At 41.8% G+C, this 19,153-nt stretch overlaps 1 protein-coding gene across 1 annotated transcript in view; it reads right to left on the reverse strand.

Annotated features, from left to right (window-relative positions):
- CLIC4 (chloride intracellular channel 4) overlaps positions 1–18,463 on the reverse strand; it is an 83,251-nt gene extending 64,788 nt beyond the window's left edge. Inside the window, exon 1 of the mRNA XM_030874250.3 lies at positions 18,114–18,463. Within this exon, the coding sequence (XP_030730110.1) occupies positions 18,114–18,185 (72 nt within the window). The 5' untranslated portion in view covers positions 18,186–18,463. The remainder of the gene's footprint in view (positions 1–18,113) is intronic.
- Positions 18,464–19,153: the final 690 nt, after the last annotated feature.

A 19,153-nucleotide genomic window follows, 5' to 3' on the forward strand; every position in this document is an offset into this window, starting at 1 on the left:
TTTCTAATAAACTGCTTCCAATTATGAAAATTTAATTATCTGGACCTGACTTTGAAATCTCAAGTCTCAACTTTCTGTGTGGGTCTAAACACCCAAGACTCAGGCTACTTTGGGTACATAAAATAAATCCAGACTAGAATGTTCATCACTTCTAAGAAACACACCCACTTTACAGATGAGAACAACAACTTAAACCTGATCTTTCAGTTATATAATTTGAAGATTCTTGACCTCTAAACCAATCTGTTATTAAGTTTAGATCAATGGCTATCTATCTAGTGAGCAGCTTAGTCATAAAACCTAAATTACAAGTCTCAAATTCAATAACTGAACACTATTTTTATTTCTGGTATTTTACTATGAGTTAATATAGAACACAGTACCAGAAACAGACTTAATACTCTCTTACTTGCTTCTGTTCCCAGACTACAGATACCAATTTGTCCCAAAACGTTAATAGATACTTACTGAATTGATGAGTTATCTCCTATATGACAAGATTTGTGTTAGGTGAGAAATAAAAGATGAAGAAAATAATCCCTGACCCCTCATCTCCTGGAATTCACATTCTAACCGGAACAATGATATGAAGGAAAATGATTCAGATGAGTGACAGAACATGCAACTGCACGGTGCTCCAGACAGATGGTAGGAAGGGTTAGCTCTGCTGAGGAAGCACAAAGATCAGAGAAGGATTCAGAAGATACCTGAACTAAACCTTGGAGAGCATTTGGTTTCATGAACTAAAACCCTTGAAATATGTTAAGATAAACTTTTTACAGAGTTAGTTGTATTTTAAAATATTTCTAATAAAGATATGCTATAAAGGTAGATCATTCTTCTCTTCAGCAGCATAGTACATTGCTAAGTGCCTGAATGTTTTGGCATGCTTACAAAGGGCTCTGTGGAGGAGCACAAGAACTGAAAACATTTATTGTGGGTAAGAATGCTTTGGGGGGACTTTTAAAAGTCCTTATTGAGGGGCTTCCCTGGTGGCGCAGTGGTTGAGAGTCCCCCTGCCGATGCAGGGGACGCGGGTTCCTGCCCCGGTCTGGGAAGATCCCACATGCCGCGGAGCGGCTGGGCCCGTGAGCCATGGCCGCTAAGCCTGCGCGTCCGGAGCCTGTGCTCTGCAGCGGGAGAGGCCACAACAGTGAGAGGCCCGCGTACCGCAAAAAAAAAAAAAAAAAAAAAAAAAAAAGTCCTTATTGAGAACGACCTGTGCTTTCGGCCAGAAATGGGAGATTTCTTCATTCTTTTCTACTACAATACCTGTTCTAACCAACCAATCAGAAGAATCCTATTACTACCTGGCCACACTGAGATCTGACTTAATGATTAAACACCAAATAAACCAAGAAGATACTAAGTAAAACAGATGACAACAAGACAATAAGAGTCTAGCCTCACAGTAAAAATATGTGTGAAAAAGACTTAAGGGTAAAACTAACTAAACAAACAAACAAACAAAAAATAGAGATAGGAAAATAACAAGAGGGTCAAGAAACTAAAATATTTATTACACCCCCTCAAAAAGAGGCTTAAGCGCGAGTTCCCTGGTGGCCTAGTGGTTAGGATTCCAGGCTTTCACTACCATGGCCGGGATTCAATCCCTGGTCAAGGAACAGAGATCCGCAAGACCCGCAGCGCAGCCTAAAAAACAAAAAAAAGAGGCATAAGTAACTATTCCTTATACACAAAGCAGAATAGTTTAAAGTTATGTTTGCTTAAAAGAAGATTCCTTATTAAAAAAATTCTTAAGGAACATGGAAGGCTGACCATAGGACTAATCAGTTTGGTAACCTTTTAGTGAGCCAAAAATTAAAGGAAAAAACCCAGATCCAAAAGCACTGGCTGATCTCATTAGCTCTGCTTAAGAAACTTTATAGATGTGACTTCACTCCTGGAATACACATCTATATTTAGTTTATACCTAATATGGATAAAGTCCTGAACTAACAGCCATTTCCTCTCTCCACAAAAAGAAACTTCCTTGCTTTTTTTCTGTCAACAATGCAAAGATTAGTGTAGGCTCCTCTGAAGGGAGAGGTTAAGAAAGAAAAAAAAAAAACAGTAAAACTAACAATTTAATACATGATTTTTGTTAAACTTGGAACTGTTTGACACTTCTAAATTGGAAAAAACAATCCTAAAATCAAATATGTGATATTCAAGTCAAGTCCCTCAACAAGTTTATAAATAAACCCTTAAAGTACTTTTAAAAATACTAATTAACCAGGCCCCCAAAATGCAAAGAGATGAGGTAATGGAAAGTTTACAGTTTCCTTTCAAATTTAACCAAGAGAACTGGAAGCACCAAACTCATTTAACAACTATCTAGGCTCACCGGTTGTTAGTGTTCTCGAAATATTCTTAAACATTCTCTGAATTCTTTCTTTTTTATTTTTCAGGGTGACTGAAAACAGCAAATAGTGAAAACAAAACTCTGTTAGGTAAAAATTCAAGTTTCAAACAGAGAAAAAGAATATAAACAAATAAAAAAGCTCTCAGCGGTTAAGAGTCAGTCTCTCTGAATCACAAAGACCTTGGTACAAATCCCAGTACTGCTACTTACCAGCCCTGTGAGCACATACAAGAAATGACCTAAACCTCATGTGTAAAACAGTACTGATAGTTCCTATTTCTGAGTTTATATGAGGATTAAATTACCTAACATATGTAAAGGGCTTGGCACACTGTGCCTGAACCACAGTAAGCACTCAATGCTACCTATTATCTTACGACTATTGCTCTGACTTTAATAGGAAAACAAAAACCTACTGCTCATTTTTATATACCAGTGTACTCTATCTTATATAGGAATAAATTAAGTAGTTTCAAAATGCTTATAACATTATAAAATGAAGGATTTTTAAGTCACTTTATGATCCTTACATCATCTATCAATTACAGCCATGCCAAAGTTTACCAAAAAAATCAAAGAACAGTGAAATGTAGTAGCACAGGGAGCTAAGTGAAACCTATATATATGCCAAGATCCATAAGTCAAAAGTACTTCTGCAGAACCACTAGATCCTATATGTTTTAGATTATCCCTCTTTATTTCTTTTATGCTCTCACAGAAAAGAATAAGAAGAAAAAGAAGACAAAACAAAGAAATAAAAAACAAGAAAAACACTCTTGATAATAATGGACTCTCAGCTTTAGCTACAAGTCCAGAAAGAGCTGCTGAGGCAGATGTTCTAAGATGGCAGAGTCCAATCTGACTGTCCTTTAGTTACCTAACAAGTGTCAACAGGATCATGGTTCACTGAAGTTAATTCAGGAATAAGTTCAGGTCTAATCTTGGACTTTTTTTTGTACTAAACCTGCTCTTCTGATAAACAATGGAAAGTTCCCCACCTATTTGTAATGGCAGACTGGCAGATGCTTCTCACAGTAACATCCTGGAGGTTGAAAGCATATATGTTAAACATACAAACTATCCATGGGCAGTCTTAACTCAGCATTCCCAAAGGTCCATGGGATGACAAGCAAACAATGCTTACTGTGTCAGACACTAAGTGCTTTTCTTATATTAACTCTTTTAATTTTCACAAAAACCCAAGAAGTAAATACTATTACCCCAGTGGAGACACTAAGGCACAAAGGGAGAACTAGGGTTGAAACATTGCTCCAGAACCTATGCTCTTAACAACTACCCTACAACAACAATGTAACACAAAGATCCAGTCTTCCAAATGACACCTCAATTGCCTACTTGAAGTATTAATTCTAATTATCTTCAATTCTGAAATAGACTATTTCAGTACCTACATAGGGAATACAAATGATACTTCAAGTCCACAATCATCCCCGGGGTCTGACTTTGGGATCTCGAATCTCAAATATTACACAGGACAGAAAGAACCTTTACGAACAACACTGAGGCAACACCATAATCTAGCACACGGGTTCCTGCTGAGTCATCAGGAGAATGACAGCAACTCTTGGGGCTTGTGGGCTGTCAAACCACAAACTTAGGGTCAGAACACAGCTGTGGACTCTCCCTTCAATCTTTTTTACTTTGCAAGGAAAAAAAGGTAACTGTTCATTTCAATCTAAAGTAACAATGATTTTGAGGCTCTAAATCAAACTGCAAATATGAACTGAGCCCAGTGATTTGCATTCTACTCCCAGCTTATTTCTCTGGCTTCTCTATATGAAGGTTTCTGTGAATTTAATAGGCATCTGCTTTTCCCCAATAATGTGATCTTTTATTTCTTCTTTTCCCCCCAGTCTCCTCTGGAATCAACTCTGTTCATGGGAAGAGGGAAAAAAAAAAAGCTTCTGTATACTCCTTCAGCAAATACTTTCTTGAAGAACAATCAAATGAGTTAATACATGTAATGCAGTAAACAGTGCCTGGCACATAAAAAGCACCTCGTAAATATTTATATTAGTTCAAGTAAGTATGAAATACTCTTCTATATTTCTATCTCATGCATTTGGAAAATGCAACAGAAAAAGTCAGTGAGATTAAGCATCTATTCTAAATATACACAAACCAGATGTTCCTTGCAGTAAAAAGTTCTCCCAGTCAGTGAATTATGATGATTCTCATGGGAAATCTTTTCCCCTTTAAGATGATGGTGTAAGTGTTCCTTCCTACATTATAGCTCTTACAGCTGATACTTTTTTTTTCTTAAAAGCCTTCCCTTGACATGTATCCCCTTCTACCTACCAACCTGTCTCTTCTACACAGCCAAGTTTCTTGTTAGAATTTGGCTTTACTCATTGACCCCACTCTCTTACCTCCTCTTCACTCTTCCACCCACTCTATCATGGCTTCCCCACCACCACTCCACCAAAGCTGTTACTACTAAGGTTACCGATGACTTCCAGGCTGATAAAGCAAACACACTCATCTGACTTGACACAACTGGTCGCTTCCTCCTTACAAACTTCTCCTAGTTTCCTTGGTGCCTGGCTCTCATAGTTTTCCTCTTCCCACTACCGCTTGATTGCAAGTCCTCCTAGTTCTCCTTTTCCAGATTCTCAATTCTACAACGCCTTAGTGTTGTGAGTTCCTCAGAACTTGGTCCTGGGCATTCTCCCTATTCTTCACTCCTCCACAGAATGATCTCACACACTTTAAATACCACATAAACAAACAAACAACTAAAGTATGTGTACACACACACTCACACACACACACACACACACACACTCAAGTCCCAAATCTCCCTACTCTGCCTAGACTTCTTTCTGAGCATCAGGTCTGTACATCCAACTTTCTACTAGACATCTCGGTCATCTCAAACTCATTAAGTCAAAAACTGAACACTGTCTGCTCCTCCTCCATCTCAATAAAAGGTACCTCCATCAACCAGTGATTCTACTAAAATACCCAAGTCATTTTTCACACTTCTCTCTTTCTCAGAACTCCTTTTTCAGTATCTTCCTATGTACTCCACTTCCAAAATTTATCTCAAATCCATTCTCTTCTCTCCATCACCATCCTAATCCAAACCACCACCATCATCTTTCTCCATCACAACAGCCTGCAAGTAGTGTTCCTTGTTTCCACTCTTGCCTCTCTTCATTTTCCACAGAACGGCTGGACTACTCATCCTAAAATGCAAATCAAATCATGACACTCCGTTTGAGAACTTCCTTTTTACTAAGGATAAAACTCACATGACGGGACTTCTCTGGTGACGCAGTGGTTAAGAATCCACCCGCCAATGCAAGGCACATGGGTTCGATCCCTGGTCCAGGAAGATCCCACATGCCGCGGAGCAACTAAGCCCGTGCGCCACAACTACTGAGCCTGTGCTCTAGAGCCTGCGAGCCACAACTACTGAGCCCATGCACCACAACTACTGAAGCCCGCGTGCCTAGAGCCTGTGCTCTGCAACAAGAGAAGCCACTGCAATGAGAAGCCCGCATACCGCAACGTAGAGTAGCCTCCACTCGCTGCAACTAGAGAAAGCCCGTGCGCAGCAATGAAGACCCAACGCAGCCAAAAATAAATAAATAAAATAAATTTATATTAAACTCACATGACACACAAGAACCTCCATGATGTAGCCTGTCTACCTCATTCTACACCTCAGTCTTGTTCTCTCTATTCCAGCCACACTCTCAATTTGTTGAATACTTCCAGCCTTTACATATGCCAATTCCTCCAGTCTGGAATGCTCTTCCTCTCATTCTTCCCCTAATTACTATTCATCCTACAAGTCATTTTCTCAAAGAAGTCCTCATTAAGCTTCCATCTAAATTGAATTTCCTGTCATTCTTTCTCAAGACACCCTGTTCTTGTCCTTAATGTAATTATATACTATATTTGTGTATTTTTTTAACATATGCCTCTCTCACTAGACAACAGGTTCCATGATGTCTTAAAATATTCAAATTTAACACATCGCAAACTAAACTCCTGATCTCTCCACCAGAACTAGCCCTTCCCAAAGGCTTCCCCATCTCAGTTAATGGCAACTCCATCATTCTAGTTGTTCAGAACAAAAATCTCAGAATCATCTTTGACTTCTCCTTCTTTCACGTTCCACATCCAATCCATCAGGAAATCCTGTGATCTCCATCTTAGAAATATATCCAGAATTAGACTACTTCTCACCTCAGTCCAAGCCACCATCATTTCTTACCTGAATTACTAAACAGCCTCCTATTGAGTCTCCCTGATTCTGCCCTCGCCTCCCTATGCTACTTTCTGCAAGGCTACATACTCAACAGAATGTTCTGTTAAATCGAAAAGAGCACACCCCCCATCATTCTCTATACTCCTTACCCTATTTCATTTTTCTTCATAGCACTTTTCACTAGTAGACATACATTTATTTTTTGCCTCCCCCAACTGAATATGAATGCCATAATGTTCTTTGATGTATCCAAGTCCCTAGAACAGTGCTTCAATATTTGTTAAACGATTGAATGAAAAAAGAACAAATACTATTCTGGCAGGCAGAAATTGAAGGTAGGAGGAGAGGCTGGCAAAGCCGAAGATATTTCAACCGAAAGAAACAAGAGCAAAAATCTTCCATGAAGGCAGAGTAGTACAGGGCATGTTGAGGACCAATCTGCCTAGAACATGAGGTATATTTGCAGCTGCAGTGGGGGAAAAGACTGAAAACACAAGTCAGGATCATGATCTGAAAGACTATGAATGCTAGATCATGGAGTTTGTATCTAATCCAATAAACAACTAGAGAAAGTAGGATCCATTTAAGATTTATGGCAAGAAGTATCACAGTTTTATTTTAGACAAAATTACAGAATATAACACAACTAATTATTGAGGGAAAGGATAAAAGTTTCTCCAAACTGATAATATATAGTACTTGGTAGATTCAGTAATACTAACTACCCTTCATCTGTTAGAATACAACATAAACATTTCACTCATCTCTAAGTCAATTATGTCATGTAGGTTGCCACATAAATCATTTCTAAAGGTCTTAATTCAACTGGACTTTAAAAAGCATATGAGACAAAAAGTCACTGTATTACATGGGAAAAAGCCATCATCAACCATGGCTCATTTACTCATCCTCTGTCCATTAAGCTGTTCTGTAAGCTCCTTGAAGACAAGGGAACCTGTTCTTATTTCTTTCCCTCTCCAGCACTTAGTGCATGGAAAGTATTCAATATTTGCTTCTATAAAGATCCCTATACTGTACTCGACTGTTCCTAGACAAAGATTGCATCTTATATCCTCCAACTATAAAATGGGCATACCTCACCTACTAGACAGTTATTGAAGGGGAAAATTAATACTAAAAAATAATTTGACTTTTCAAAACAGGTTTCTCCTAAAGAGCACAAAGGAGGGCCTACCTTCAAACCATTTAATCAATTTCTATACTATGAGCAATTCTAGGTGTTGGCAGATTTCACAACATAAAAGCTTCCCTTCTTCAAGCAAAGATCAATCAGGATAAATGTTCTTTTAGTGCCATTAGGAAGGTAAATCCAATCTGAGTTTCTCTGATAAAACCTAAATAAATTAATTTTCTTTAAACCAACTCACATAACTCAATACATGTTACATATTAGATTGGGCTTCACTATGCATTCTTCCAAGAATTCTGCTGTCATGAAGAACATTAAAACATTATACATAAAATGTCATCAATAATTCACGCAAGTTTATGAATAAGATTAGGACACATAACAAAATAGCAATAGCAGTCATTTCAAGAAAAAGGGGATATAAATAATTTTTATTTTATGGTGATTTTCTGTGTTCTAAGTTGTCTACAGTAAACAAGAGTTTTTTTGTTTTTTTTTTTTTTTTTTTGCAGTACGCGGGCCTCTCACTGCTGTGGCCTCTCCCGTTGCGGAGCACAGGCTCTGGACGCGCAGGCCCAGCGGCCACAGCTCACGGGCCCAGCCGCTCCGCGGCATGTGGGATTTTCCCAGACCGGGGCATGAACCCGTGTCCCCTGCATCGGCAGGCGGACTCTCAACCACTGCGCCACCAGGGAAGCCCAAGAGTTGCTTTTATTAACTGGAAAAAAAACATTTTTTTAAAGCACAATACATACAAATGAATATACTAGGAAGCAGAAGGAAAATGACATTACTTTTCAAATTGAGGGCCAATATTTAAACTAAAACAGACTACGGTTAGATACTATTTATTCTGAGTCACTTTTTTTAGGTACATTTGCAATCAAGGGTCCTGCTGACAATTACAAAATGTAAATCAAATCTATGTTATTGATGGCTAGCAACAGTTTTTACTTGATATAATGAAGAATCAAAAAGCCCTCAACATTTTTAAATCAAAAATGTAGATTCCTGAGTTAACTAAAATATTCTGTAACTCAGAAGATCAAATAATACAAAACTTCATACTCTTCATAAGTTTATGTCTCTGCAAATTTTTCAGTTAAGTCTTGTGCATATGTATATTCAAAGCCAAAATTTCATTTAAGTCTAACCATCTTCTTTTTCTCTTGATTAGTCTATGTAGTCTGGTCTCACCACTCTTCCATTTCCCTACGTAGCACAACGGCCTGATTCGGTTGTCTTTAGCTTTTAATGAACTTTCACTCTAGCAATCTACCACCCCGTGTCCACCTCCATAATAAAGCAACTGGTTGTTAGCTGAGGAAAACATGCATAGAACTCACATATTGTTAAAAAAGTTCTTAATTACTTCAGCTTTCATCTAACTGTTTGTTTTTGTATTCTCCAATGTTTGTTCAGATTCTCCTTTTCCCTTCTCTCACACATACAAATAAATAGCTATGCTGCATGATGGTAAAATTCAATACTTAAATTATTACAGACGATTGACATTTTTACTATTCTAATGAAAACTTAATTCTTTTCACAAAAATGAATTATTTCACCTGTAAAGTTGGAAGTATAATTTTATTACCAAAAAAGTGTAAAAAACCTGTTACACCTCTTGCTTAGAGTTACACTGTATTTCAGCTCTAAGCAAAGCAAAAAAAAAAAAAAAAAATCTACAGAACAAAATCTATGCTCTGAGGGTCAATACATGGCCCTGGTTCTAATATTGTTACTTCTTCAAAATAGATTTTTTTTAATTTATTTGTTTATTTATTTTTGGCTGCATTGGATCTTCGTTGCGGTACACGGGCTTCTCATTGCAGTGGCTTCTCTTGTTGCAGAGCACGGGCTGTAGGCGCACGGGCTTCAGTAGTTGTGGCTCGTGGGCTCTGGAGCATAGGCTCAGTAGTTGTGGCGCACGGGCTTAGTTGCTCCGCGGCATGTGGGATCTTCCCGGACCAGGGCTCGAACCCGTGTCCCCTACACTGGCAGGCGGATTCTTAACCACTGCGCCACCAGGGAAGCCCTCTTCAAAATATTGATATTAAAATATAAAAGACTCCTAGGCCATCTTTGGCACAACTTTCAAATATAGTCTCATTTATCTACATAAGTTATTTTCATAAATTTAGACTAATACAGTCTCCTGGTTTTATATTTTAAATAAAGGAAAATAACAGAAACCAAACAAGGTTAACTGATATTCCTTACACCATTTCTTGGTACTGAGCACTGATAGATAAAAGTCAGGTCTCCAAAAAGACAAAAGGATTAAAACTTCCAAGAGAATTCACAAACTTATGCCCTGAATTAAGTTTAGATTTCTGTTAAATCATACTTGAACAGTTTGTAATCACGACCTTAATGCTATTTTCCTTCAGAAACTCCCTTTCCATTTTCTACAGGAACCTATACAATGGGCAAACCTATCCTAACTTACTCCACTACTTGATCAAAATCTTAATTCATGCCTTAATCACACTTCCCATCCTGACTAACAAATTTCCCTTTTATAGACTCACTAATTCCCTATTCAGGAGACATTAGAACACTGAGGCTCCATAGTGCCAATGAAACAGGAAGTGGGAAAGTCTTGCTCACCATCCTTTTACCAGCTTCCAGGCATCTCTGTAAGCATCCTTCCAAACCAACTCAGATTTTTAGTGATAGCCAGGTCCTCCGCATTGCCTCTTTCCTATTATTATTCATACCATTAGGCTTTTTTTTTTAATTGATGTACAGTTGATTTACAATGCCATGTTAGTTTCAGGTGTACAGCACAGTAATTCAGTTTTATACACACACACATTCTTTTTCAGATTCTCTTCCTTTATAGGTTATTATGAAATATTGAGTATAGTTCCCTGTACTATACAGCAGGTCCTTGTTGGTTATCTCCTCTATATATAGTAGTGTGTATATGTTAATCCCAACCTCCTAATTTATCCCTCCCACCCACCCGCCCCTTACCGTTAGACCTTTCATGTGTTCAGCCACCTTGTCTCAGAATCCTCCCATCTCTTACCCATTTTGGACCCCTTTCTCTCAGAATTTTACATTTAACCAAAATTATCACCTTGGCCTTTGCTCAGAGAGGCACTGTTAGGTCTTCAAGAACAGCTCAGACAAAACATAATAAGAATAGAGTTCCCATTAACTTCACATTTTTACATTCATTTCTATCTCCTGAATTTTCCCCTATGGAAACCTCAAATGAATGTCAAACCAATTCATCCAATGTAACACTGTCTTGAAGTTGAGTTAGTTTTTGTTCAATTATTAAAACAAAGTTCTCAGCATCATTGCCTTTAGAAAATTTATTTCATCTGTCTGTGTTTTAAAAAAAAGCCTGCGCTCAAAACAAAATATAAAGAACTCCTGGGCTTCCCTGGTGGCGCAGTAGTTAAGAATCCGCCTGCAAGTGCAGGGCACATGGGTTCGAGCCCTGGTCCGGGAAGATCCCACATGCCACGGAGCAACTATGCCCGTGCACCACAGCTACCGAGCCTTCGCTCTAGAGCCCACAAGCCACAACTACTGAGCCCATGCACCACAACTACTGAAGTCCACGCCCCTAAAGCCTGTGCTCCGCAACAAGAGACACCACGGCAATGAGAAGCCCACGCACCTCAACAAGAGTAGCCCCCGCTCGCTGCAACTAGAGAAAGCCCGTGTGCAGCAATGAAGACCCAACGCAGCCAAAAATAAATAAATAAAATTAATTTTTAAAAAAAGAACTCCCATTTTATACTGTAAAAAAACAGCTGAGAGTTTGTCCATCTGTACAATCCATTTGCACCTTCCCAAATGCTGCTGGGAAGTTGTTGAATAGACAGCAATCCAAAAAGTAGGGAAGTGTTGGGAGGACAAACAAGACTAAAAGTTAGGTTTTTTTTTTTTCTTAATTTTATTTAATTTTATTTTTTTTGGTACGTGGGCCTCTCACTGTTGTGGCCTCTCCCGTTGCAGAGCACGGGCTCCGGACGCGCAGGCTCAGCAGCCATGGCCCACGGGCCCAGCCGCTCCGCGGCATGTGGGATCCTCCCGGACCGGGGCACGAACCCGTGTCCCCTGCATCGGCAGGCGGACTCTCAACCACTGCGCCACCAGGGAAGCCCTAAAAGTTAGGTTTTAAAAGTCTCATTCTCAACTTTTAAATAACTTCTCTCCCTGGCACTATGGGTTTGAATCATTGCTGGGTCCTTCTTCTTCAAAAGTATCATCCGTCTACTGTTTCCTGCATAACGAGTTTACAAATGATGTCAAAACTAATATTCCCATTCTTGGCTATTCCCAATTCACTTATTCCAGCCACTTTTTCAAGGTCAAGTTAAAGCTTACTTCCATCTTTCCCCATATGTCCTGGCCCAACTTAATGTGAACCACACTTGGCTCGTTAAGCACGTACCATCCTGTATTGTTTTCTTTCCAATAAAATTTATAAACCTAAAGGTGGAAAATGTTTCATAATTTCTTATATCTCCCATAATTTCTTATATCTCCACTAGTACCTAACTCAGTATTAGGCACTTCCTTCATGACAACAAATGCTTTAAATCACAGATAATAAAATGGAAGTGACTTTAACGATCATGTAGCCCAAACCTTTCTTCTATACCTTGCCTGTATGAATTATGTTCGACACTCAGAATGCCACCATTTAGAACAATGGTTCCTAACCCCCCCAAAAATAATGGTTCCTAATCCCCCCAAAAGAAGACTAATATAGAATTTTAAATGTAATTTCAAGGATTTACAGAATCCCCTGAATTCTATTAATGAAGCCCACATTTAAGAATAATATTCTATTGGAGGGGGCTTCCCTGGTGGCGCAGTGGTTGAGAATCTGCCCGCCGATGCAGAAGACACAGGTTTGAGCCCTGGTCTGGGAAGATCCCACATGCCGCGGAGCTACTAGGCCCGTGAGCCACAACTACTGAGCCTGCGCGTCTGGAGCCTGTGCTCCTCAACAAGAGAGGCCGCGATAGTGAGAGGCGCGCGCACTGCGATGAAGAGAGGCCCCCCTTGCCGCAACTAGAGAAAGCCCTCACACAGAAACAAAGACCCAACACAGCCAAAAATAATAAATTAATTTTTTTAAAAAAGCCTATTTAAAGAAAAGATATCTATACAGATAGATATAGATAGATAGATATAGATAGATAGATACTATTGGAGGGGGGACTTCCCTAGTGGTCCAGTGGTTAAGAATCCGCCTTCCAATGCAGGGGATGTGGGTTTGATCTCTGGTCAGGGAACTAGGATCCCACATGCCGCGGGGCAACTAAGCCCGCACGCAACAACTATTGAGCCCTCGGGCCACAACTAGAAAGCCCGCATGCCGCAACTGCAGAGCCCATGCGCTCTGGAGCCCGTGCACCACAACTAGAGAGAAGCCCACACGCCACAAGGAAGAGCCCACGTGCTGCAATGAAAGATTCCCTGTGCTGCAATTAAGACCCAACACAGCCAAATAAATAAACATATATATATATATATATATATTTTTTTTTTTTTTAAAAAAAGAATAGGGCTTCCCTGGTGGCGCAGTGGTTAAGAGTCCACCTGCCGATACAGGGGACACGGGTTCGTGCCCCGGTCTGGGAAGATCCTACATGCCGCGGAGCGGCTGGGCCCGTGAGCCATGGCCGCTGAGCCCGCGCATCCGGAGCCTGTGCTCCGCAACGGGAGAGGCCACAACAGTGAGAGGCCCGCGTACAGCAAAAAAAAAAAAAAAAAGAATAATATACTTTTGGGAATTCCCTGGAAGCCCAGTTAGGACTCTGCATTTTCACTGCCAAGGGCCTGGGTTCAATCCCTGGTCGGAGAACTAAGATCCTGCAAAGCCACACTGTATGGCCAAAAAAAAAGCAAAAGAAAAAAAGAATATACTATCTATCATCAACAACAAAAATAGGTGTCTACTGTGTGCCAAGCACTATTCCTAATACTTTACATAGCGTGATATATGGTTAGATCATATTTCCCAGCACTCCTTGCAGTTAGACGAAACCATGTGATTAAAGTTCTCCCCATTGGAGTATGAAAGGAAGTGACAGGTAGAAGTTCTGGGCTGCGGGTCTTGAGATGAGCCTCCTCCATACTCTTCACCTTCCACTGCTGCAACCAGGACTTCTCAGCAACCAGCTCTGTCAACTGTGAGGATGACAATGCTATGGGGGTTGGTGGAAAAAGAAGCTGGAAAGACTTTGGTCCCTAATGACTCTACGGAGAAAAGCCACTAACATCTAGAACACCCTCCCTGGGCTGCTAAGTGAGAAAGGAAATAAGCTTCCATTTTGTCTGAACCACTGTTTGAGGCAGATTACAGTATTTCTTACAGAAGCTTAGACTACCCTAATTAATAGACGTAGATCACCAGTTAATCCCCTCGGCAACCCTATAAAATTGTGTTATTATTATTATCCTGATATTAGAGGTCAAGAAACTGAGGTACTGAGAACTGAAGAAACTTCCCTGACACACTACTAGAAGCCAGATTCAAGCCAAGCAGTCTGGCTCCAGGGTCCACACACATTAAAAATCCTGCCAAATATCTGAAAAGAAGCATTCTTATGTGTTAAGCCACTCTGCACCAGATTAACTTTTTACACCACCCCAATTCTAACAGTTTAGGGATGACTGCCAACAGTGAGTGTCCCAATGCAAAATGGCATGCCAACAACTTTAAATTCCAACCAATAAAACTAAACTCTGCAAAGGGACTCCTCCTAAACCAAAATCAGAAATACCATCACATCATACCAAAGATTCTAGTGGGGGCTGGGGGGAAGGCAGCAGCGTCAATAGGAGTTAGGCATATGCAAGGAAAGGAAAAATCCAAAAATTCAGTCTCTTCTCAACTTCTCTCATTTTGTTGTTCAACACAATATTTACTTTTACCCAATACAGAAATCTTGGCTTCCAAATTCTGAACGTAACCAAGAAGAAATATTGGTGGAAAATGTATGGCAGATACATGAAAAGCTCAGAAGTACCCAAAAAATGGAGGGGAAAAAAGATAGATAAAACTACACAGAGTTTCGGAGGCTGGAGGCTAGGCAAAGTTGAACAAATGAAGGACCAAGGTTTGAGAGTCAGATTACCAGGTTCTAATAAGTAAGTAGCTCTCAATTCCGAAGCATGCCAGATGCATATATTGACACCAAAATGCTCAGAAAGAAGGAAACAATCTCATTTCAACTATTTGGTACCCAGTTTGGTACCGACTCAGAACAATATACAGACCTTACCCTCAAGGAACTTACCGCCTATCTAGCAGGGGAGATGAGCATACAAATAAGTATATACAAAATGACACACAACTAGCATTTATTTACTTACTGTATACTAGACACTATTCTAAGCTTATTATCACCACATATATTAACTAATTTAATCCCATGAGGTTGGTCTATTAATATCCCACCTATGCAGATGAGGCAGAGAGGTTTATGCGTCCTGGGACACACAATTAGTAAGTGGACAAATTGGATTAGAAACCCGACAGCAGATAAGAGACCTTATGACCTTGCTAAAGGGTTTGAACTTCACCCTATTAATCAGTGGTCCCCAACTGGGGCTGGTGTATCAAAATATATACATCTACTAGGCCCCGCAGGGTAGGGAAAGAGGGCATTCTAACTCTTGAGGATGACTGCCTTTGTAAGCCTCTTTTACTATTGGGAGGGTACCCTATCCTATAGGTGTTGCGGTAAACAAACAAAAATGGAGCACTGCTGTTATACAAGTGATGAGGATTCACTGGGCTCATGGACAGACATCTCCAAAGACAATACACACAAGTAAAGAAATGTAGCTGTGAGTCCAGTCACACTAGTTGGGAAGGTCCTAGCCTATTTCTGTTCAATGTAATGCTACCTAAACAGGTGGCACTTTTAAACTCATTTCTTTTAAGTGTAGATAATAGGTTTCTGATACAAACTCAGATATCTCTTGGCAGAATAATTAACACTGCTTAACACACCACACTGGACAACCACAGCCTCTGCCCTTTCACTGCTTTCAAAATAATTGTATTTACAAGGGGATTTTCCCCCACTTGCATTTCCCACACATAGATTTTAGAAACTATAAGAACACTCTTTACTACAATTTACCTGGCCCCTTTTTCCCCTTTGAAACAGCTATCCTGATTTACATCAGTATAAAGTTTTGCCTATGCCGAACCACAGGACAGCAGAAAACATTTCATTTCTTACTCCACAAAGGAGGAAAACAAGTCTCAGAGAGGGAAAACAACTTGCCCAGGTTAAACCAGCCAGTGAGTGCAAAACTGTGACTTGAACCTGGTTCTCTGCCAACAAGCCCAGTGACAGAGGCTTACAACTAGTGATAAGCAGGATGCTTTTAGGTGGCTCACGAACATTTTTTCTTTTAATAGTTATGCACGCACACACACACAAAAAAAATAGTTACGTACATAAGAAATATAGTCACCACACCTAATCCACATTTTCACAGGTATTGCTTAGGGCAATGTGTTTATGTTTTTTAAAAAACGGGCTGAATTTAGTAAATAATAATACCAATTCAACACATATATGGAAAACTAAGAAGGGGTATGCAAGTGACTAAAGTTTGGGAAACACCTCTCTCCTTCTAACAAAAGTTAAATTAATAGTAAGTAGGGCATTAAGCATTGATCTACTCATCTCTAATTCATATACTTTATTTCTTTTTCTTGTCTTATTATATTGGCTAGACCTCCAGTACAATGCTGAAAAGAAGCCATTACTGATAGTACCCTTATCTGACACTAAACTTAATGATACTTCTAAAGTAACATGTTTAAGTAACATGTTTTTTAGGTGTTTAGTAGATACACTGTTTTTGAATTTATGGAAATTCATTCCTATTCCTGGCTCAGTTAAAACTTTTTAACATTTATCTCTGACCCACTCTTCTCCCTTCTCCATGCTGTCTCCCACTCCTCTTCCTTTTTCTTATTTCAGGTTTCTTCCTACATTCCCTGCATCTCAAAGTACTATATCTGCCACTCGAAGCAACTGAGACTCTTTGAAGATATTCTGGGGGTTCTATACCTGTCTGTTGTTTCAGTTCCCTGAATCAAATGTTTCTATAACTGATAACTGAAAGAAAATCCTAAAACAAACACTGTTTCCATCACTTGCAGATCATTTCTTCGTTCCATGTCTTAAACACACCCTTCAGTGTCTCCCGTTCTTTAAAATAAAAACTCAGGAAAAAAAGAATAAAATTGTTCTGGATTTCTGTTAAACTCTCCAATTCACCTGGTTCTGAAAGAGCCTGCTTAAGTAAGTGACTAAGAAAGAAAATCTCGAGGATTTTAAAGAAGTTTTGAGGGAGGCAGTTGAATCCAGATGTTCATAACTTCTATCTTTCATCTTTGCTAAAACGAAAAATATTAAAGAAAAAAGGAAAGGGCTAGAGGTAGTACTTGTCTACAAATATGGTAGTTTCAGGATATATAAACTGAAAAGACCAGAAGGGAAAAATCAACCCTTTAAAGCCAAAGCAAGTGAGGAGTTCTTTCCCTCAACAGTTTTTCTTTCAAAACAAAAGGGCACACACAATCTTTCCCGAGGCAGCAACACCGAGGGGAGCAGCCAAAATGTTGCATCATACAAAACACTCGCGCTTGAGAAACAAGAAAATCAGATGGTGGTAAAATAACTAAGACAGAAAAACCCAAGTTGGGAATCTCGGCCTTTTCCTGAGGCCCAGGAATGTCTGCTCGTTTTAAAAAATTGTTTCAGATGGAATCGAAAATTAAAGTTACAGTTTCCTACCAGCCGAGAGCGAAACGCTCAGAAAGCACTCAAAGAAGTTCAGCTCATCAGCTCACGACGGGTTCGAGGCTTCGCCTCCCGGGCTGGGGGTGAACTTGGGAGAGCCGAGGGCTGGGGTGGGGTGAGGTGAGGTCGGGCGTCCGGGCGGTGGCGGGGGAGAGGGGGTGACAGGACACAGCCGTGCACGGGTCCCACGGGTTGGCGGCTTCCGGGGCACCCGGCGGGAGGGGGGCAGCTCGTCCCACCCGCACGCGGGACGACGGTGCGGCGTCCGCCGAGGCCAGCGCGGCGGGAGGCGGTGCCCCCCCCGTCCAGCAGTGCTGTCTTTCTGGGGTCCCGGTCCCAACCCGGCTCCCTCGACGGGCCTCGGTGGTTGGAAGGCGCGGGCGGCCGAAGACAATGGCCCGGGGGCGCGGGAGCGGCGCTCCCCCTCGGCCCGGGCGCGGGGCGCCGCGCGGGGGCGCTGCGGCTAAGGAGCGCCCAGGGACGCCGCCCCCCGCGGCCGGGCGAGCGCCGGGGGCTCGGAGGGGTGGGACGGAGGCGAGCGCTCACCTTGACGAAGAGCTCGATGATGGGTTCTTTGTCCTCCTCCTTCAACCCGTTCAGCGGCATCGACAACGCCATGGCCGGTTCGGCTGGACTCCGCGGTCGGCGGCAGCTGCTTCTGCTCCGGGGCTGCTCTAGCTACGGACTCCTGTCGCGCAGCGCCTCCCTGGACACTCCCGGCGTCTAACTCGCCTCAGCCTCGGCGCCTCAGGATCTATTCTTCAGCACCGCCCCACGCCCAGCGCGCGACTCTTAAGTGAGCCGCAGCCCCAGCCTTTTCAAGTCGCTGGGCGGAGTAGCGGGGGCGGGGCCCCGTTGGGGGCGGGGCCAAAGCTCGGCGTCTCGGGACTCCGTGAGGAAAGAGGACAGCCCGGGATCGGGGGCGTGGTCTCGGGTGAGGGAGGTGGACGGACCGCTCTGGCTCCTCGAGGCAGCTATAGCGGCTTGACCTAGGCTCGGGGGAGTGGCCTTGGTGGGGACCGAACGAAGCCAAGGCTTGGGCGGGCGGTGGGCGGAACTCTAAGCCTCGCCTCCAGAGGAGACGGAAGGGAAAGTCCCCCGGGGACCAGCGCCTGACACCGCCTCCCGCCGAAGCGCGGGCGCGTCCTCGCAGCTGCTGCTGGCGCTGTGCCAGGTGACCTCAGCTTTCCGTCGCCTGGAGAGGCAAGAAGGCGCCTCCCGTCTTCTACCCCGCTGCAGCCCCCAGGACTCATCGCCCTTTCCCGCATTAGTCGCCTCCGCAACGCCCTGTGTTAGACGGAGCTCCCTTTTCCCTTTTGGGAAAGTTTTCATCCCCTTAGAAACACCGTTTTTTCCCTCCTCTGACTTCTTCATTTTCCCGTTTGACTCTCCCGTCACTTCTGCCTTGGGAGCCAGCGTATTCACAAATATTTATGAGGCCCTACAGTGTTCCGAGACCCCGGTGATAAACAGCACGGACGCGATCCCTCTCCTCTGAGAGCCTACAGTCTTGAACGGCGACCCCAGTGCCTGAAGGCTACAACGAACTCCCCAAGCCGTTGTCGATACGGTTCCCCTTTCCTGGC

The sequence above is a fragment of the Globicephala melas genome, chromosome 1 (genome assembly GCF_963455315.2).
Source record: "Globicephala melas chromosome 1, mGloMel1.2, whole genome shotgun sequence".
Lineage (NCBI taxonomy): Eukaryota > Metazoa > Chordata > Mammalia > Artiodactyla > Delphinidae > Globicephala > Globicephala melas.